At 42.2% G+C, this 21,904-nt stretch overlaps 1 protein-coding gene across 1 annotated transcript in view; it reads right to left on the reverse strand.

Annotated features, from left to right (window-relative positions):
* Positions 1 to 21,904, reverse strand: part of CSMD3 (CUB and Sushi multiple domains 3) — a 1,635,173-nt gene that overhangs the window by 199,444 nt on the left and 1,413,825 nt on the right. The window contains exon 50 of the mRNA XM_073632169.1: positions 4,429 to 4,617. Coding sequence (XP_073488270.1) covers positions 4,429 to 4,617 — 189 coding nt within the window. The remainder of the gene's footprint in view (positions 1 to 4,428; positions 4,618 to 21,904) is intronic.

Consider the following 21,904-nt stretch of genomic DNA (forward strand, 5'->3'; position numbering starts at 1 on the left):
CGTTGTTTAACTTTCTAATGGAAGCAGTGGCTGTAAAATAGACAGAGAGATCTCCTTCTCCATCTGATGCACTGGAGTCAGAAAGAGGGATGGAAGAACAATGTCCTGGTTGAGATTGAAAGATAGGCCGCAGCACCACCACATGCTTATGTAAAAAGGGTGCTTTACAGGACTAAGCCCTTATCTTAGACACCCACCTCATAAAGGTGATGGCGACAAGCAGAGCAACCTTGTGGGTAAGAGTGGCTATAGGAATATCCCTGATAGGTTCAAAAGATGTTTTTTGAAGTGCCAAGAAAATCTGGTCAGAAAAAGTCAGATCCCAGTCACAGGTTAATACACAAGGGGAACCACGTGAAAGACACCCTAACCAAAGCTCTTAATTGAAGAATGGGAGGCTAATGGTTGCTGGAAACAATATGGCAAGTGTCAGAGAACAGTCCACGGAAGAACTGGCCCAGAGAGAAATTTGCCAAAAGTAATGCACATGAGCATATGGGTACGAATGGCCGTAAAGATTCATTTGGCAAGGCGCACGCAATGCGTTACAGATTCTGGAACCAGGTGGTCTATTTAAAGCCAGCAGCATCAGCCACTAGTTTCTGGATGATCTTCAGCCCCCCCCCCCCCGTGTGTTCCTGAGTTCCTATCCTGCTTTTATTGGATTTCATGTTACTGACCTGTCTTGCCTTTGACCTGTCTAATCACCATTCCTTGCTTAGACCCCTGGCTTGTTCCAGTGACCCTGCTTCTGCCTGCTGATCCGTGTATGACCTTTGGCTTGCCCTTCTGACTCTGCTGCTGCCTGATTACCAGTATATGACCCCGGCTGACTCCTGACTCTGCTTGCTGCCTTACTCCTGGCTGATATTCCATGCATGACTTCTGGACTGGCTCTTGACTCTGCTCCTGGATCTCCCTTCTGCCAAGTCTCACCTGGTACTCCTGAGGGACTCCTGCCCAGCAGTGCACCCTGCTCGTCTGCCGCCATCCAGTGGACATTTTCTCATCACCTCAGCCTGTCACAGCTGGTAACCCCTGCTTCTCTGAGCATAGCACTCCCTGTTACCACCATCAGGGTCGCTCTGCACTGACCTGCAAGGGAAGCCCTCTCAGCACTTTAGCCTATGACCAGGTGCGTGACAGTAAGTGCTGAGATCTAGTGCTTGTTGGTATACAGAGCTAAATGATGATCCATGCCACATTGCAAAAAGGTGAATATTCATACCATGGTCGTAGGCAGTAGTAGACTTCCTGGCTTTTACCATTGTGGGAATTACAGATCTGGATATACAATTGTTCCTCAAGACTGGACTTCAATAGCCATGCTGTTAAAGCCTGTGCCTGTGAAGCAGGATGGTAAACCGTTCCTTCAGTCAAAAAGGTCCTAACAATCCTTTAAAGCCCACTGATCATCTGCCAGAAGTCTTATCAGGTTTGAATACTACATCTACTTAGTTCAATCCTGAGCTATGTGGATCACCAGAATTCCCTTCCATCTCGATACCATGGAGAAGATGAGGAACACATTTATGGTTAAAAAAAAGGCATGGATCAGGCTGCACTGATTCCATGGAGCCTTTAGAACATTCACTGCTTCCAGTAGAGATTCTCTATATCTGGAGGCAAACCTTTCCTCCATTTTGTTATTGAACCTGGCCACTAAGTGGTCCTCATTTGGCACCCCCACCTGTGTTCTGGAACACCTCTGGGTGTAAACAAGGGACAAGGCCAGAAGCTCTGCCCAAGACAGAATTGTTTCTACTTTTTTTTTCTGTAGCAAGACTTTTTTGCTATTCCTGGATGGATGATGTACACTACTGCTATGGAGTTGTCTGACTAGATCCTGATCAGATGACCCTCTTAGTCAAAGTGTCCGGTGTTGTTGTTGGAGCAACCTAATTGTATGGAATGCCAGATTATTGATTGGTAGATGGGATTTCTCCAGGGTCCCCTTCATAGATAAGGTATCTAGGACTTCTGACCAGCCTGTCAGACTTGCATCTGTTTTGAGGATCTTCTAAGAGATCAGAATGAAGGGTTTTCGCAAACTTCAGAATTTGATTCCTGAGCCATCAGAGCAGAGATAACCTGGTCTATAATGTCAGGTAAATTGGATTGTTCTTAACCTATTTTTACCATGATGACACAAATGGGACCTCCTCCAATGATGCTACCGTTAGCCCCAGGACTCTCATGCAGAATTGAAGTGTAAAGCAATTTCCTGGACTGACGTTCTGAGTCTGAGAACAGAGAGTTAGAAGTTTCTCTTTGGAAAGAAAAAAGGTGAGTAACTAAAAATGCTGACTCTAAAAGGTCAGGATCCAACTGAATCTTTCCAAGGTCTGAATTGTCCATGCTACCTTGTCACCTAGAACCTGTGCACACTGCTTCCTCAACAGGAGGTCATCTAAATATCCCCAATGGGGATAAGCTGAGAGCATGGCAAGGCTATTATAGGGGCCAGAACCTTGGTGAACCTTCAAGGTGCAGAGAATAGGCTGCACAACAGGGCCACAAACATAAAATGCAGGGGACCCACAGCAAACTGAAGAAAATGTTGTTGGGCTGGATAAATGGGGACATGCAAATATGCATCATTGATGTCTCTTGAAGCAAGAAATTTTATATGATGGAGGGAGGTTATGACAGACCTGCAGCAAGTTTAGCGACCACTTTTTTTGACATTTGATCTGCAGCTCAACATTTGAGCCAAAGAATCTTCTGCATGTCCATTGACTGGCAACTCATACAGACAATAAGATGGGAGACCTCCACTAATCCATCTATGAAGTCATTCAGAGCTGCTGGCAGGAGCTTAAAATGTTCTGCAAATAGGGAATCAGCTTACAGGGAAATACGATTTCTTGTTATGGCCTTTGTCCAATTTTACTAAAGTTTGACAGGGCACTGCAGGGCATTGATGCAATACAGGGGCCAGTAAAAGTAAACAAAGTTCTGTTAAAAAAATCTCCAAGCATTCGTCGATGGGATCCTTAAAAACAGGTGCATTCTAGGACCCACTACAGAGGCACTGTTATTTGCGTGTCTAGGATCTGACATGTTGCACTGCAAGGCAGAGACAATGAAACTCAAGATACAAGTCTAGGCCCAGAATACTCATGAACTGATTGTTGGAAGCACGAGAGGTTCTGATTGCTGGAGGTGACAAGGTCATTGTTGGTGGGTGGCAAACATCTGTGTCCCCTGTGATAAGGAGGAGTGGTAAGAATGTGTTACCTCATGTATAATGATGGGAAGAAGAGCACAGAGCATACACACACCACACTACACCTATGGCATTATGTCAATGCTTAACCCTTTCCATGATAAACCAAATCCAAAAATAGGGTTAATAATGGGTCTCAACAGTTTAATTCACAAGGTGACTCCTAGTACTTGGAATATACAACCTACTAACAAAGAGAGCCTTTAGAGACTAAGTCATGGCTCTCAACCCAGAAAGTACTCAACAGTTAACAGATTACACTGAGATCTGTAAATCGCCACAATGCAGAGCTCAAAGGTCACAATCCAGGCTAGCCCCACAATTGTTCAAGAACAATGGGGCTGTGTACAACCTGAAAAGCTATTGCTAGGGATACACCGCTCTAAATAGCTGTGCATAGAGACTAGCTCCAGCAGCTTATAGTAGAAGCTTGAGTAAAGAAAAAATCTTAAATATATGAAAAATATAGCTAGCAAAAAAATATTAATCATTTAAAAAAAGGTAAAGCTTTTCTCAGAAGGGAAAAGACATCCATTCCCCTAAGATGCTAGCAAAAAACTAGGGCATGCTGGGAGTATGAGAGGTTATATGTAGCTGGTCACTGTATTTTTGGTTTGCTAGTGTCCAAATCCTCCTGCATATGGCAATATAACCAAATTCTCTCTAAATTCTATGAACCTGATTAAAAAAATAAATAAATAAATAATGTTCCCTCTAATACAAGCAGACTTCTTGATATAATAATGATTACCATTTTATTACCCACTATACAAAATATAGCGATACACCTTCCAACCAAAGCTGACGGAAGGAGATTATCATAATACACCTCATATAGCCATGGGATACCACAGTTGTAAATTGTTATATTGAAACAATATTAATCTGTTTCAAGCATCATAGCCAAGTCTGCAGGTTGCTCTACTGTTGTGCAATAACTGCCTGGTCTAGGATTTGTGCAAGCTTGTGATTGGTCAAATAAAGAGCAGCAGCATACTGATGAGGTCATCACTCTTTGTCCTTCCATAGTTAGATTGACACAGTATATGCACATATACACAGTATATACTGTATATTCAGGCATATATATTATACAGCACATGGTTTAATTATATGTTTCATATTAGAGAGATTTTGCTTTATTTAAATGATGGACAAAATGATAATGACCCATTTGTAAAATGTTTGTATCTCTTTACCTTGACAAGCCGGCACAGGAGCATCCCAGGTGTAATATCCATATGGAGATTTTTTACAGACAGCAGTGCCTTTTCCAATGAGCCTAAAACCTCGGTCACAAGCCCAGCGGACCATGCTGTTCAGCTGCCCACCTGTCTGGCTGACAATGAATCCATGTGGAGGAGATTCGGGAGTGCTGCAGTAATGAGCTAAAAAATCAAATACTACATTAAATGTTACATAATGTTCTACTATATACAGTCTCATTAATAAGAGTATTCATAATAACATTTTTTTCCATTTGAATGGATTTTTAAAGATACATCAGATTATTTATTTCAACAACAATCTTCACAATAAATTATGTACATTTAACACATTTTATGTACAGTATGTTATTTACTTGTAAAAACCTCCCTTGTGCAATCAGCCAAAAGCCCGGACTGCTGCTGGGTGCTGCCATCTTGGGTGTGATGTCTTTAGCCCAGTAGACTCAGAACTGCTACTCAAGTGACAATCTATACGATCTATAGTATTCTCCTTCACTCCTCCCCCAGCAGCTATGTAAAAGGTTATGTAAGGAGAGGAAGGATGGGATGTATAAGCTGAGCAAGCACAGAGGGTAATTCGACACTCCCCGAAGAGGAGAGGGTTATGCCATGCAAGGCAGGAGGGAGTGGTGCTTTTCCTTGAGCGGTGACCATTTCTAGAAAATTTAAAAGCACGTTGCAGGTAATAAAAATATTTTAAGGAAAGGAAAAACACTGCAAGTGTGCACTTAAAATGCTTGATTTTTCTGTGCTTTCACCTGCCATTTTTAAGCTGGCAACATGGTGCCTTTGAACAATTTTTTGACAAAATACCTGGTTACGAGTAATAAGAACTTAAAAGCTCCAACTGTGTTTAAAATATGTGTATTACAATAGCTGCAAGGATTCTAGTCTAGTTTCTGTCCCACAGGCAACAGTCTGGAGATTACGATTTTCCAGTTGACTGTTGTTGTTCTCAGAATTTGAAGGTTTGCAGGCAGGATAAGGTCAGTGAAAAACTTGTGAAGCAATAGCGTTGATTTACTAAAACTAGAGAGTGCAAAATCTGGTGAAACTCTGCATAGATACCAATGAGCTTCCAGCTTTTTTTTTTGTAAAAGCTTAATTGAGCAAGCTGAAGTTGCAAGCTGATTGGCTACCATGCACAGCTGTGCCAGATTTTGCATTCTCCGTGTTTAGTAAATCAACTACAACTACAAAGTGAAACTAGACTTCGTAAATAGATAAGAAAGTATATTGAAAGTATAAGAAAGTATATTGAATTCACTTTTTTTTTTTAAACTTGCTTTTTTACATTTCTTCAGTTGCTTCCTGGTTACTGGTCTAGGCCAAAATGGTGTCATATATCCCAGAAGTCTTCATGGATATTTTTTTTCTTTTAACTGGAGGAGGGGAGGAGGAGCTTTCTCGGCTAAGCACACCCTCCTGTCTGCATGCCTGAGCTAATGGTAGATGAATTCCAGGAAGTAAATGCTACGTCAGTCATCTGCCCTTACTCAAAATGGCCACAGCCAAAAATGCTAGAGGGTGATTTTCAAAGAAATTTCTTAACAAAATAAAGCATGGAGATGTGGATAGATGGGTGAGGTTGCTTTGAATATTAAAAATGAATTGAATAGCCTTTTTAGTTTGTGGTGCTCAGATACAATTATGCTTCAGGCAGAAAGGGGGTCCCTGATTTACAATTAAAACTCAGTTTTATAATTTGGCTTTGGTCAGCATGACTGCAGTGAGTTCCTTGTCCTGGGATATCTGGTCACACACCAATAAGACTTCAATGCATAGATTAGTTATTCATATAGAGATGAACTGTCAATCAGATTATTATTATTATTATTATTATACAGTATTTATATAGCGCCAACAGTTTACGTAGCGCTTTACAACTTGAGGGTAGACAGTACAAATACAATACAATTTGATACAGTAGGAATCAGAGGGCCCTGCTCCTTAGAGCTTACAATCTAAGAGGGAAGGTCAAGAGATACAAGAGGTAATAACTGTGGGTGATGTGCTGATTGAGAAGATAAATGTACAGTTGTTAGGTGGGGGCCAGATAGGCTTCTCTAAAGAGATGAGTTTTCAGGGATCGTCTGAAAGTGGATAAAGTAGGAGAAAATCGGACGGATTGGGGTAGAGCATTCCAGAGGATGGGGGAGGCTCTGGAGAAGTCCTGAAGGCGAGCATGGGATGAGGTGACAAGGGAGTTTGAGAGCAGGAGGTCTTGGGAGGAGCGAAGAGAACGATTAGGTTGGTATTTAGTGACTAGGTTAGAGATGTAGCTAGGGGCCAGGTTGTGGATGGCTTTGTAAGTTATAGTTAGTATCTTGAATTTAATTCGGTGACTGAGTGGCAGCCAATGGAGGGATTGGCAGAGGGGTGTAGCAGACGCTGAGCGGTTTGTGTGGTGGATGAGCCTGGCCGCAGCGTTCATGATGGACTGAAGTGGGGATAGCCTATTTAGAGGTAAACCAATGAGGAGGGAGTTGCAGTAGTCAAGGCGGGAGATGACCAGGGAGTGGATTAGAAGCTTTGTGGTGTCATTGGTTAGGAAGGGGCGTATCTTGGAGATGTTGCGAAGACAGAGGCGGCAAGCTTTGGATAGTGATAGAATGTGGGGTCGAAAGGTTAGTTCAGAGTCCAGGATTACACCTAGGACCTTGGCGTGGGGAGATGGGTTGATAGTTGAGCCGTTGATCTTGACAGGGAGATCAGGGGAAGTGGCACCTGAGGGAGGAAATATCATGAGCTCGGTTTTGGATAGGTTGAGTTTGAGAAAGTGATGTGACATCCAGGCTGATATGTCTGCTAATAAGTTGGTAATGCGTGAGGAGACAGATGGAGAGAGCTGGGGGGTGGAGAGATAGATTTGGGTGTCATCAGCGTAGAGATGATATTTAAAGCCGTGGGAGGCACTCAACTGACCCAAGGAGGTGGTGTAGATTGAGAAAAGGAGAGGTCAGAGAACAGAACCTTGGGGGACCCCAACGGAAAAAGGAAGAGGAGAGGAGGAAGTAGAGTTGTAAGTGACACTGAAGGAGCGGTGGGATAGGTAGGATGAGAACCAGCGAAGAGTACAGTCACGGAGACCAAAGGAGTGGAGTTTTTTGAGGAGGAGGGGGTGGTCCACTGTGTCAAAGGCAGCAGAGAGACCCAGGAGAAGTAGTACAGAATAGAGTCCATTGGCTTTAGCCATTAGTAGGTCATTTGAGAGTTTAAGGAGAGCAGTTTCCGTGGAGTGTTGAGGGCGAAAACCGGACTGAAGGGGATCAAGAAGTTTATTCATGGTCAGATGGTCGCTTAATCGGTTGTAGACCAGTCTTTCAAGAAGTTTGGAGGAGAAGGAGAGTAAGGAGATGGGACGTAAGTTGTTGAGATTGGTGGGATCCAGTGAGGGCTTTTTTAGTATGGGGGTGACTAGCGCATGTTTTAGAGAGTTTGGGAAGATGCCACAAGAGAGGGAGAGGTTGAAAATGTGAGTTAGAGAGCGTAGAATCGAGTCAGAGGGTGAGCGTAGCATTTGCGAGGGGACAGGATCCAGGGGGCAAGTGGTTAGATGAGTGCTAGATAAAAGTTTAGCAACCTCAGTAGTAGTAGCAGGGTTGAATGAGGGAAGTAATGATTGTATCTGTGGACATGGGGTGTTGCATGGGGGAGGTTTTTGCACATTGGCGATCTCCTCATGAATTGTATCAATCTTAGTTTTGAAGTGATTGGCAATCTCCTGGGCAGTGAGTGAGTTGGTGGGTGGAGGCAGTGGAGGACAGAGTAGAGTGTTGAAGGTAGAGAAGAGTTGACGTGGACTCGATGAGAAGGTGTTGATGAGTGTGATAAAGTAGGTCTGTTTGGCAGTGTGAAGGCAGGAGTAGTATTTTAGGAGGGCAGATTTATATTGTGTGAAGTCTTCCTGGGTCTTAGTCTTGTGCCACAGGCGCTCAAGAGCGCGGCTACGTTTTCTGAGACTTCTGGTGTCATCTGTTTGCCAGGGTTGTAGCAGTCGGGGCCTAATTCTGCGTGTAGTGAGGGGGGCCAGCTTGTCTAGGGAGGAAGACAGTGAGCTGTTGTAAATGAAAGTAGCTAGGTTGGGGCAGGACAGGGGGGAGATTTTGTCATAGAGGTGATCAGTAGCAGAGTAGAGAAGAGAAGGGTTGAGGTGGCGAAGGTTTCTGCGTGTAACTGTTAGGCGGTTGGAGGGAGAAGAGGTGGAAGACAAGGAGAGAGCAAAACTAATAAGGTGGTGATCAGAGAGTGGGAGTGGATTGTTGGAAAGGTTGCACGGAGTGCACAGATAGGAGAAGGCAAGGTCAAGGGTGTTGCCATTGGAGTGGGTAGGAGCCTGTATCCATTGCTTCAGGTCAAGCGATGAGGTTAGACTGAGAAGTTTAGAAGTAATAGTAGTGTTAGTGTTGACAGGGATGTTGAAGTCCCCAAGAATAATTGTGGGGATTTCAGAAGAGAGAAAGTAGGGTAGCCAGGCAGAGAAGTCATCAAGAAAGGCTGATACCGGTCCAGGGGGCCGGTAGATGACAGCAATTCTTAGAGAAATGGGAGAGAAAAGACGAATGCAGTGTGCCTCAAAAGAGGAGAGTGTCAGAGAGGGAGTTGGGTGAAGAACCTGATAGGTGCTGCATGGGGCTAGAAGGATTCCCACTCCACCTCCCTTCCGTCCACTTGGTCTGGGGGAGTGAGTCCAGAGAAGGCCCCCATGGGAGAGGGAAGCAGGAGAAATAGTATCCGATTCATGAAGCCAGGTTTCAGTAATGGCAAGTAGATATAGATGCTAAAATAATGTTTTTTACATTTCAACATATAAATATTAATCTTTACCCAGACAAAGAGTTGATGTGGGCATGAAGATTATACAGCTGTTGCATTAAAGGATAAGTTCATCTTTTTTTCTAAATTTCAGCTCCCCTATGTACCTATATAGCAGTAATGTACTTCTTTTGCAAAAAGAAAGCATATTTCCATTTATTTTACACCAGTTTAACTCACTCTCTTCATAGTTGTTTAAAACCCTGCTCCATTACTTCTGCCTTACTTCCTGCTCAGACTTTAGGTCATGACTCAGAATAGAGTTGACCAGCTGATCTCATTAGCACGCACCCAGTGTCATCTACCCTAATTGGTCAACTCCTTCCTGTGTCATGACCTAAAATCTGTCCAGGAGGTAAGGAAGAAGTAATGGAGGAGTGTTTTTAAACAGCTAAGAAGACAGTGAGGTAAGCTTGTGCAGCATAAATGGAAAGCTGTTTTTTATTTTTGCAAAAGAAGTACATTAATGCTACATTGATACATAGAGGAGCTGGGATTTAGAAAAAAAAGTGAACAATGGTGAACTTAGCCTTTAACATTATTTTAAGCTTGCAAGTGACTCCTGTTTTTTTTTTTTTTTAATTACCTATTTTAAGTTATATGCTTTATATAATTAAAGGAGCACTGTAGTAAACAAATATTGTATTTTTGCAATAGTATGTGGCTGATATTCAGCATATGAATTATTATTATTTTTTAAATTTTTTTATTATTTTTTATTTCCTAACATTTTTTTTCAACCAAATACAATTGTTTTTAAAGCAAACCAAGTTGTTCAACAATTGACAGTTACATGAGTTGAGACCAGCCACATAGCACTGTGGGGTGCTTATAAAAATCAACGTTTAATCATGTGATTTAAACCTTTTTAAAAAAATTGGCGCTGTTAATGCTTAAAACATTTACATGGATTTTTGCTTTTTTTTTTGCAACACACGGTCGGACTTTGTTCGGACATTCCGACAACAAAATCCTAGGATTTTTTCCGACGGATGTTGGCTCAAACTTGTCTTGCATACACACAGTCACACAAAGTTGTCGGAAAATCCGATCGTTCTAAACGCGGTGACGTAAAACACGTACATCGGGACTATAAACGGGGCAGTGGCCAATAGCTTTCATCTCTTTATTTATTCTGAGCATGCGTGGCACTTTGTCTGTCGGATTTGTGTACACACGATCGGAATTTCCGACAACGGATTTTGTTGTCGGAAAGATTTATAGCCTGCTCTCAAACTTTGTGTGTCGGAAAATCCGATGGAAAATGTGTGATGGAGCCTACACACGGTCGGAATTTCTGACAACAAGGTCCTATCACACATTTTCCGTCGGAAAATCCGACCGTGTGTCTACGGGGCATTATTCTTCAGAATTGGTAATTCTAAAGCTCACACTCAAAAGAGAAAAGCTGAATTCACAAAACCCTAGAAAGCAAAATTATCATTTGTATTCTAAAAATTGTACAAGGGATACTATTTGCATATAGAAATAGACTGTTTTAGTTACAAGCTAGTACAGAAATTTTTGTATCCAGGGAATTCATTTTATTTACAGTGTCAGAAAGGATTTTTCCCCTTGTGAGGTACAATATGTTTGAAGTTAACTGGTCAACTGAATACCTGCAGCTGCTCAATCTGAAAGTCCATGTAGGTCTGGTGCAAGTGTGCAGTGCTCGGAAGGATCCTTACAGCCACAATAACGATAAATAAAACACACACACTGATTGGATCCCAATACTCCTTTATTTAACACAAAATTAAGTGTCCTTCCTTGTTTACATGTTTCCGCCCTGTGTTTGTCTTAATCATAGCAAGGGTAAGGACGTACACAGGGATGAAATACGTAGGCAAGGAAGGACTCTTTGTATTTTAATCCTGTGTTAAATAAAGAAGTATTAAGATCCCGTCTGCATGTGCCAGTCCACATTTTTATAAATCTGGCTTCTACGTGTTGTAAAGATTGAATGCCAGTAAATGCAATAAAGGCATCAGGGTTGATTTACTAAAGGAAGTTAGACTGTCCACTGTGCAAAGGAAGTTGCGCTTTGCAGGGGAATTTTTTCCAGAGTTTATTCAATGTGGTGCAATTTCTCTTTGCAAAGGATATTCAATCACATGTAAGTAAAATAAAAAAATAAACAGCATTTTGCTTGCACTTGATTGGATGATGGAAGTAAGCTGAGCTTCACCTCTTTCACTAAACTCTGGACACAATTCCCTTGCAAAGTGCAACTTTCCTTGCAAAGTTAGCAGTCTATTTGTTTTTAGTAAATCAATTCCATTGAGTAAATATTAATTAGATTTGGACTGCAGTAGGAAGAACTGACATCTCAGAAAATAATACTCTGAAGCAGTTACCTTTTAATTCATTGAGGGTCCATTCACACCTGTGCATTGCCACAACACTTAAGCCTCGTGCACACAATCAGATTGTTGGCAGGGGATTGTCTGTTGACAGACTGTTGTCCTATCTGACCGTTAGTACACTCCTTCTGACAATTGTTGTAAAACTTTCAGCCAACAAATGTTGGATGGCAGGCTTGCAAATTTTCGGCGGACAATGGTCTGTTGTCTGATTTTCGTATCGTCAGTACACAATTCCGTCACACAAAAATCGAAAGTACAAACACGCATGCTCGGAATCAATGCTCACTAAATGCGAAATTAGCAGAAGGGGCCCAAAGGGTGGCGCTCAAGAGCTGAAATTACTCGTAGTACATCACTACGTTTGTGTTTGTTGGCTGCCAATTGTGTTTCCGTTAATATGCAAGACAAGATCCTGGCACACGCCCTTTGGACAAAATCAGATGCTCGGTTGGCCAACAATCGGATCGTGGGTAAGAGGCTTAACACATTTGTCCTACTGGGACACATTATGGTGATTTCTCATCTTCCATTGATGCCAATGCATTGCACCCAAATCTCCTGACTTTCACCAAAGTTCCAGGGAAATGAGAACTTTGCCTTCGTGCTAACTAAAGCACTTTGGCAAAACAGCAGGGTAATTCTCCATAGGAAAATACATTCTCTATAGGAAAATAATTTCTCTATAGGAAATAAATAAATCCACCTTATTTCAAATGAAGATTTTACCAAATACAAATTTTGTTTTGTCTTTTTTTTTATAGCAAAGGTGTTGATCAGAAATCAAAGTGAATGACAATATATCACAGGCTAATAATTAACTGACAGAAGTGGGGTGCATCTGACATTCGTTTAGTTATAAACAAACCCCGCCATGCTTCCTGGTGATTTTAGTCACAAGCGTATTTCAACTTTAAATGGGCTTGCTGACAGGTCGTCAAATATGAACAGAAGAATAATCCTCATCCAGGAATGATATTAGTGGCTTCTCAGTAACTCAGTTTTGCTGTTTAGCTATCCTTTAAGGTATTCAAGGTATGATTATGCACTGTAGAAATAAGTTCTTTATGGAGAGGTCTTGAAGTAATTACTTGTTGTGAGCCCAGCAGGAAGGTTATGTACAATGTCAAGTATCCAACTCTAGCAGAAATTCTTAGTCCAGCAAGTAGACAGATTTCTCAAAGGCAAATTTTCCTCCAGTGGTATTCGGTGGTTGCAAATTATTTATGTACGGAAATTATTTCTGTACTCAGAACTCTTTTCATTTTCATATAAAGGTTGTTGGGCATACTTTGAATGATCTTCTTTATTGTCTGAATAGGTTTAACTGTTAAAGTAATGAACAACTATTTTAAAACATTTTGGGAACTTTTGACTGGAATTTTAGGCATTAATTATTGAAATGCATGGCTTTTATGTGCCTAACATCAGTAAAGGGGGTCGAATAAGTTATCCATAATAGCATGGTAGGGACTATATAAGAGATGCCCTGTGACCACAAAGAGTGGCTCATGGACATCTTGCTAAGCTGATTGTTCCAGCCAGATCGATGCAATGCAGCTTGCAACAGACTCAGATTAGAGGCAGTGCATATCTGGAGTCTGATGACTTTTGCTATGTTTGGCCCTGCTAACATAACAACAAAATCAGATATAGTACCAGCATAATGAAGTGGTTCTAAAGCCAAGACATTTTTTACCTTAATGCATTCCCTGCATTAAGTTAAAACATGTCCCAGTAGCAGTATTGCCCCATCCGCCCTAAATACCTCACTCAATCCTGTGCTGTGCTCATCTATAGCAGTTCTCTGCTCTCTCCCTGCATTCACAGAGCAGAGAAGCAGCAGCAAGAGGGATTGGCTCCTGCTGCTGTCAATCAAGTTCTGTGAGCAGAGAATTAGGGGATGTGTCAAGCCGCGCTGTGTGTGTCTATGAAAGCATACAGCCTGGGTCAGGAGCAAACTTGCACTTCTGCCCTCATAGCAAGTGGCTTGTTATGGTGGCATACACTGAAGAGGAGGAGGCAAGAGTGCCAGCAGGGCACCCCAGAAGAGGACGATAGGGCCCGCTCTGTGTTATTGCAATGCAATGAGCAGGTGAGTATAATATATTTGTTATTTTAAGGGAAAAAAGGCCTTTTCAACTACTTTAAATATTAAAGGAGGTATAATTCTAAACTGAATGACAATTAGCTTGCTAAAAACACTATCTATCATAAACAATTACCATCCATTTAATAAAAAATAAATAAAATCTTTCATCTTAGTGCAATATTGATTTAAGTTTTGTCTAATTCCCTATAATGCCGTGTACACAAGACCAAACTTGACTGGTCCGACGGGACGAATCCGTCAGACAATCCGACCATGTGTGGGCTTCATCGGACCTGCAGCTGACTTTTTTGGGGCAAAAATCAGCCGGACTTTAGATTTGAAACATGTTTCAAATCTTTCCGAGGGACTCGAGTCCGGTTGAAAAATCCGCTCATCTGTATGTTAGTCTGACGGATGAAAACCAACGCTAGGCCAGCTATTGGCTACTGGCTATCAACTTCCTTATTTTAGTCTGGTCGTACGTCATGACGTATGAATCCGTCGGACTTTGGTGTGATCGTGTGTAGGCAAGTCCGTTCGTTCGAAAGTCCATCGGAAGTCCATCAAAAGTCTGTCGAAAGTCCGTCGGAAAGACCGTCGGACCTTTGATGCCAAAAAGTCCGCCCGTGTGTACACGGCATTACTCTCACTGTTGCTGGACAACTTGCTCTGCTTAAAAATATGGAGGAAGAAAAAACATATGAAAAAAAAGTTCATATGCTGAATACTATCATTACAGCATTAACAGCATACAGTTATCAGAATACAATAAATTGCACTACAGTTGGCTTTTACTTCTTCCTACACTCACTCAAATAAATGTCTAAAAAACCCGGTGTGTCTTCCGCCTCGCAATCTCGGTTGTCACTGACACTTGTGCTTCCCCACTGATAATCACGAACCTATCACAGTGGTTCCCTAGCTGCAGTTGAACACTGCTACCTTTAGGCTGCAGTGCAAACTGCAGTGCCATCAGCTTTAAAATCAAGTAAAAAAATGTATATATATATATATATATATATATATATATATATAAAATGTATCTTTCACATTTTTGTGCATTTGTCAGGTCATAATAGAATCACAGTACTTTTTTATACTAAAGGTACCAAATAAAAACCTTATTTTTCCCTATAATATATAAAAATTACTTGGGTATGCACCATAGTCCAAAAGTTATAGACAAGTTAACCAATGCATACTGACACTTCTACATTTAATCTAGGCCAAATCTAGATATCCATGAGCTCTGGTCTTGAAAGAGTTAAAGCTATCTAATGGCAATTTCTCCTTTCAAAGACACACAAAATATCCTTTGTCATGAAAGGGTTAACATATCAAATCCAGTTTTGTCATTATGTGTGTGTGTGATTTTTCACACAGGCTGGTATAGTATATTGAATATCCAGAATTGCACATCTTGTTATTACAGATGTCTGCCTATTATGCTGGGACAACAGCTGTGCAGTATCTGTGCTGTAATTCACATGAGGTTAACCCAATTATAGGAGGAAAGAACCTCTTCCTAATGTGGAAGTTTGTCAGTACAAGTCAACTATGAAATGCAATAGATAAGATTTCGGGTGTTTTTTTATTTTGCATAACAAACTCTAGTTTCCTTGGAGACTACAATTTTCTGAAATGTTGTGACATAGTTAACTTAAAAGATACCATTAGAGAACAAACAGATTTAATCCAGTTGCACATCAGATAGTCTAAATTCCATTTTGGCATGAAACGCATGCTGGAAAAAAATAGTTATCTTTCTGAAAATTAAATGTAAAACTTATTATATAAATCATCCGATGTATTGAATTTAGGCTACAGTTTAAGAACAACCCACTGAACACTATTTCATTTTAAAGGCTCAGTTCACCTAAAATTGGAATTTATTTATTTTATTGACAGACTACTTTCACACTGGGGTGGGCTAGCGTCAGTGGTACTTTTAGCGCCGCTTTACCATCATTTTAGTTGCGCTATTCGCCCACTAGAGGGGTGGTTTTAACCCCCGCTAGCGGCCTAAAAAGGGTTAAAACCGCCCGCAAAGCGCTGCTGCAGCAGCTGTTTGCCAGCGGTTTGGCGGCATTGCCCCATTTATTTCAATGGGCAGGGGTGCTTTAGGAGCGGTGTATACACTGCTCCTACAGCGCTGCAAAGATGCAGCTTGCTGGACTTTTTTTACCGTCCTGCAAGCGCACCGCTCCAGTGTGAAACCTCTTGGGCCGCTAAAAAATGATAAAGCAGCGCTAAAAATAGAGCCACTTTACCTCCGACGTCTGCCCGCCCCAGTGTGGAAGGGCTCTTACCGTCCTGCAAGCGCACCGTTCCAGTGTGAAAGCCTTCGGGCTTTCGCACTGGAGAGACAGGAGAGGCGCTTTACCAGCGCTATGCAGGCGCTATTCTTAGTGCTGTAGCGACTGTAAAGCGCCTCAGTGTGAAAGTAGCCATAGTGAAGTGTAAAACCACCTGATAGTTTCCTAATACTGTATCTCTCAGGGATTCTGTTGATGGGATATCTCCACTTGACTTCATGGGTCTCCAAATCAGTTGTGGCCATGAGATAGCCCTACACGCCCTATTGAGTTTCATTTATTTTTATTATGGAAAATGCATTGGAAGATCATTATGAAATCCACATCTTCTGAAAACACTAAATACAACCAAATAAAGGCTACATGCATACAGTTATAAGTGGATAGGATGGATCTCCCATGTTAGGCTAAGTTCAGATTTAGCCATTCTCTGAAAAACAATCTGAGGTGCATCACGTTTCAAAGTGCAGCTAAGCATCCGTTGTCAGCCATTGCATTTTTTTCTTGCCAAGCAGAAGTTTAAAATGGGACTAAAGTGCCACAACCTCAAGCCAAGCATTTGGCTCACAGTTGTGGTGTGATCCCATTGACTTGCCATGGTAAATTTGCTGTGCCCATTGATATGCTTGCAAAGGAATTCTCCACTGCAGCCTACACACTTCTGCCCCATATTTCTATCTGCAGGGAGCAGGCTCCCCACACTCTTGAGCTGCTGAACTTGTATCAATCCAATATTTCATAAAGGAAGGGACATTTAGTTTACTAAAGCAAAGCTTTAGCTGGCATTATAGATTTTATAGATTTTAGCTGGGCAGTTGGGGAGAAGTAAAATGGTGGCTTCAGGCATCGTTGTTCCCAGCTGTTTTTTCACTGCCACAGAATCTCACTTACTAACTTAATCCAACTAAAGTGGGAGGCTCTGCCTGCTCTAATTGCATGATCAAATCACATTTGGAAGAACAGCTGGTAGAACCAATGAACTAATCATAGGAAACTTGATTGGAGGGACATTCTGTACCAAGAGTACAGACGGCTTGCAGTGCTTCAATGGTTGCAAGAAGAGATTTTTTTTGGCTGAAAAACCAAGTGCTAAAGGTGTGAGGATAGAATTACAATTGAATACTGGAATCGCCATGCCTACCCCTCCCATTATCAATCAAAATATTCCTAATAAAGGGGGTCCTACAGAATGCCAAAACATTTCTTTTTTAGTTTTGCATAGCATGGTGAGGGAATAGTACACCTGCTGTTTTTTTATTGCAGTCTGTTCTTCCATTAAAAGGGGACAGTCCCTCTAAGGGGCTGATTTACTACAGACAAATCAACAAAGGAAGTTAGTTTGCAAAGGAACTTAGTGAATGAGGTGAAGCTCTGCTGACCTTCAACATCAAATCATGTTGCACGTGAGTGGGTATTCTATGCAAAATGCAAAACCCCACATTCCCCTGCAAAGTGCAACTTCCCATGCAAAGTGAACAGCCTATTTTCCTTTTTTAAATCCTTTAGTATGTGACCATTGTCGCTGAGACTAAATGTGAGGGACAATACAAAATTCTAAGCTGTTACCAGAACAGTAATGAAGGGGAAATCTTCCAAAGGGATAATTGTTACAGTGACAACTGTCTAGGAAAGTATGTATCTCACTTTGAACAAATTCACTTTCATTTCCTCTTGTAAAATGAAGGAAATGGGGCAGAGCTGTGGCTCTGTGTCCTTATGGACATGCAGAGCAGCAGCTCGGAAACATGCCTGCTTGGGTGCCCCCATTGCAAGTTGCTTGCTCTGGGAGCACCCACTGGGGGGGCAAGAGCATCAGCAAGAAGAGGGGGGGCAGGGCTGCTCTGTGCGAAACCGCTGCACAAAGCAGATAAGTATGACATGTTTGTTATTAAAAAAAAGAATTGACTTTAATATTACTTTAATCTAAGAAAAAGTTTAGTATAGATCTGGATTTTTTTTCCATTTAACCTAAAATGCTAATGTGCTAATGTCAGGACTGGGATCTGAACTCACGACCGCTACTGCATTGGCAGTTGCTCTTCTTGCTAAAACACCAGAGATGCTTGACAGCATTCTGTCCAATTCCTTTGACAGTCTTGCCTTATACCTTATTTCTGGTGAACTTTGAACTATTTGAACTATTTGCTACTCCCATGTACTTCCTATTTAGGCCATGACTTTGCATTTCCGGTTTGCCAGATTATTGTGCTCTCCAGCCGATATCTTGCTCCTTTGCGTACCTGAAGCTGTCCTTATCTCCACTGCCACTCTTTATTGACCGTTGACTTGTTCCTTGACTACTCTTCTGCTTTATCCCAACCTGCAACCATTCGTTATTGACCTTTGGCTTGTTCCTCGACTTTGCTTTCTCTTGAGTCCAATCTGAAACCACTTGTTACTGACCTTTCACTTGTTTACTGACTACACTTCTGCTTGAGTCCTACCTGCTATATCTGCTACTGGACCCCTGCTTGCTCAACCCCTGGTGGGGCAATCTTGAGGACCATAACCTGGTACTAACACGTAGTACCAGTTGGTGCTTATACCCCACACCTCAGATGAGCATGTTTCATCCGCCAGGGTGACCTGCTTACTGCATATACTTATCCAGCTGGTTGGTGGGAGCTTCTCTACTGCTTTAGCTACTGTTCTCTGAGCCTGACACCTTACTGTTATAGCTATCTAAATCTTTTATCTTTTGTGCTTGAGAGCCATATTGGAGTTACTAGGCTCTAAAATATACACTTTATTAACTCTTTACTTTAAAATTCAATCCATCTGGAATTTGCCGAAGCATTTGTATTTTTAACTGTTTTAGAGCATCAACTGGGGGTAGATTAACCTCCCTGGCAGTATGATTCTGTCTGGAATTTTGTGCTGAAAGCGGTACAATTATTTTGCATGGAAATTTGATGCTATGTATTATAGGCCTGCAATTCTTAGTAATTACTTACTTAAACCTGACCAAACAAGACTCTAGTAGACATCCCAGATGTGATAAAGTTTGAAACACAAAATCATGATTTTAAATTTTTAAATAATATAATTTTATTCAATAATGTAATACAAACTAAAGAAATTTGTCAGACAAAGAAAATTCAGTAAACATCCTGAGTGTGATAAATTTTAAAGCAAGGTACAGCACACAGTCCCACGTCACAATCCGGACAAAAGAACCTGCTTTCTTTTCGGATTTTTTTTCCCTTGTCATCTCTGTGTGAACAGCAAACCACACACATCCTGGTAGGTGCTGCCTTTTTTGCGGTTGGCGGTATATAGTCCATAAAGTGCCGACCTGTTAGGCGTTCTGGGTTGGCAACACCAACAGCACGTCGTCCAGGTCTGTTCGCATCAACTGATGGCATCTGGTGTTTGGCAAAAATCTGCTCAGCCACCTTCCAGATAAAATCTGAATGAACAAGAGGCCTGTCACTCCCTGCTCGGTACAAGATGTACGCGTTCCAAAGGCATTGTTCTAGAAGATGCCTGAAAATCTTTTTGTAATATTTTTTCTGCTGTTTCCGCATAGTCGGATAAAAGGTCATTGCCTGATCGGCTCGGTCGACACCTCCCACAGTGCAATTATAGTCTATGACGACTTGCGGCTTCAGCACATCTTTCCCACCTTTTGTGTGGACCGTGGCAGTGGAGGTATTGTGCACAGTGCTCATGAGACACACGTCCTACTTGTCTCGCCAACGTATTGCCATCATCTTACCCTTCTGCCAGGCAACCATTTCTCCGGGTTTTAGTTTTTTCTTTCCAAACATTGATGGCATGTCACGTCTGTTAGGCCTAACTGTACCATAGGCATCCGTCTTGTTTTGAATCAAAACCTCAAACAGTTCCGGCGACGTATAGAAATTGTCCATGGTCACACAATATCCCTGGTTCAGTAATGGCTCCAGCAGAGTAAGGACAGATGATGTGGCCATCCCATAATTGCTGTACCTGGGGTTGAACTTCGTGCCTTTACCGGTGTAAATGACCGAGTTCCATATGTATCCGGTGGATGACTCGCAGAGCATGTATGATTTGATGCCAAACCGCGCTCTTTTGGATGCAATATACTGGATCCAGCTTAGGCGTCCTTTGTAGGCCATCAAACTCTCATCCACGCTGACGTCCCTTTCTGGCACGTAGGCCCGCTGGAAATTGTTCCCAATAATTTGGCATACCTCCCAGTTTTTTTTTAGCTTGGGCGCAGGATGCGTGGCCTCATCAAACTCTTCATTGTTAGTGAAGTGAAAATATTTCATGATGAGGGAAAAACGGTATTCGGACATCACAGTACCAAAAAACGGAGTGGCCAATAACTTGTTGGTGGTCCAGTACCATTTCTGGCGTGGTTTCCCCACCACCCCCTGAAGAATAATGAGTCCGAGAAACAGCCAGATGTCCTCTTTAGTCACCGGTTCCCACCTTCTGCTTCGGGAAAACCTGGCATGCAGCGTAGCGGATTGCTGCTGTTGGTAGCGATTTGTCTCTATGACAATTTTTTCAATTACCTCCTCTGTGAGAAATAATTGCCGGTATGCCAGAGGGTTGCCACGCTCAACTTCGACCTTCATCCCAGGTGATCCAGTGAAGGGAAATCTTGGGGGCGCTACCTGGTCCGTATCGCACTCAATAGGGCACCAAGTGCGCACATCGCTGATGTCAGGTGCAGGATCATCACCGCTGTCATCGCTGTCACTTGTCAGCTCAGTGTCAGATGACAAATCTCCCCACGACTCGCTATCGCTGAGTTCTGGGAGCAACTCCATGTCGCTGTCGCTGTCGCTGTCATTCAACTGCTCCAAAGGCGATTTTGTAGCGAAATGGCGCTTTTTGGATTCCATTTTCTCAATATTTTATTGGAGGCAAAAGGCACTGGGGCAAGGGGCACTGTATCAGTGAGATCTGAGATGATACAATGTAATCCTCTCAGATTACACTGTATCACCTCTTTTTATATGTGTGTTTTGTGTTTGAACTTTTCAACTTTGAATTTCCCGCCTAGTTCCGCTCCCGTGCGCCGCTGCTGCTCGCAGGGAACGGAACTAGGAAGTGAGATGCTGTGATCGCGCTGGCGATCACAGCGGAGCACAGCCGAGGACACTGGAGGGCATCGCTGGAACCCAGGAGAAGGTAAGGGCTCCGCTGGATGCTCTGCAATGTTACCCCGAGCGTGACTCGGGGTTACCGCTCCTGACAGTAAAAGTCAGACCCGAGTCACGCTCAGGATTACCGCCAAGGAGGTTAAAAAAAAATGTAATTTTTAGGAACAAAAAGTTTTTTTCTTGTGTTGCAAAGTTTCTTACCTGGAGATTCTGCCAATAACAATACATCCTGTTGCATACTAACAGTACTAAGCCTCTGTCTTGTAATTAACAGGGCTGCCAATCAGGGCAAGCTTCCAGTAGACCTGATAGACATCCCAATAACAAGTGACAGAGCATGCATGGCAGGCTGAATATGCAGGTGTTAATTACTAGGCATGAGCCCGATGTTTGAGTCAAATGTAAGTTCAACTTGAACATCGGGTGTTCGCCTGTTTGCCGAACAGCTAACATTATGCAGTGTTCGCAGCAAATTCGAAAGCCACGGAACACCGTTAGTCTATGGGATGTAAACGTGAAAAACCAAGAGTGCTCATTTTAAAGGCTTATATGCAAGTTATTGCCATAAAAAGTGTTTGGAGACCTGGGTCCTGCCCCAGGGGACATGTACCAATGCAAAAAAAGTTTTAAAAAAGGCCGTTTTTTCGGGAGCAGTGATTTTAATAATGCTTAAAGTGAAAAAATAAAAATGAAATATTCCTTTAAATATCGTGCCTGGGGAGTGTCTATAGTATGCCTGTAAAATGGTGCAGTTTTCCT

This window comes from Aquarana catesbeiana, linkage group LG05 (assembly GCF_042186555.1).
Source record: "Aquarana catesbeiana isolate 2022-GZ linkage group LG05, ASM4218655v1, whole genome shotgun sequence".
In the NCBI taxonomy this organism is placed as follows: domain Eukaryota; kingdom Metazoa; phylum Chordata; class Amphibia; order Anura; family Ranidae; genus Aquarana; species Aquarana catesbeiana.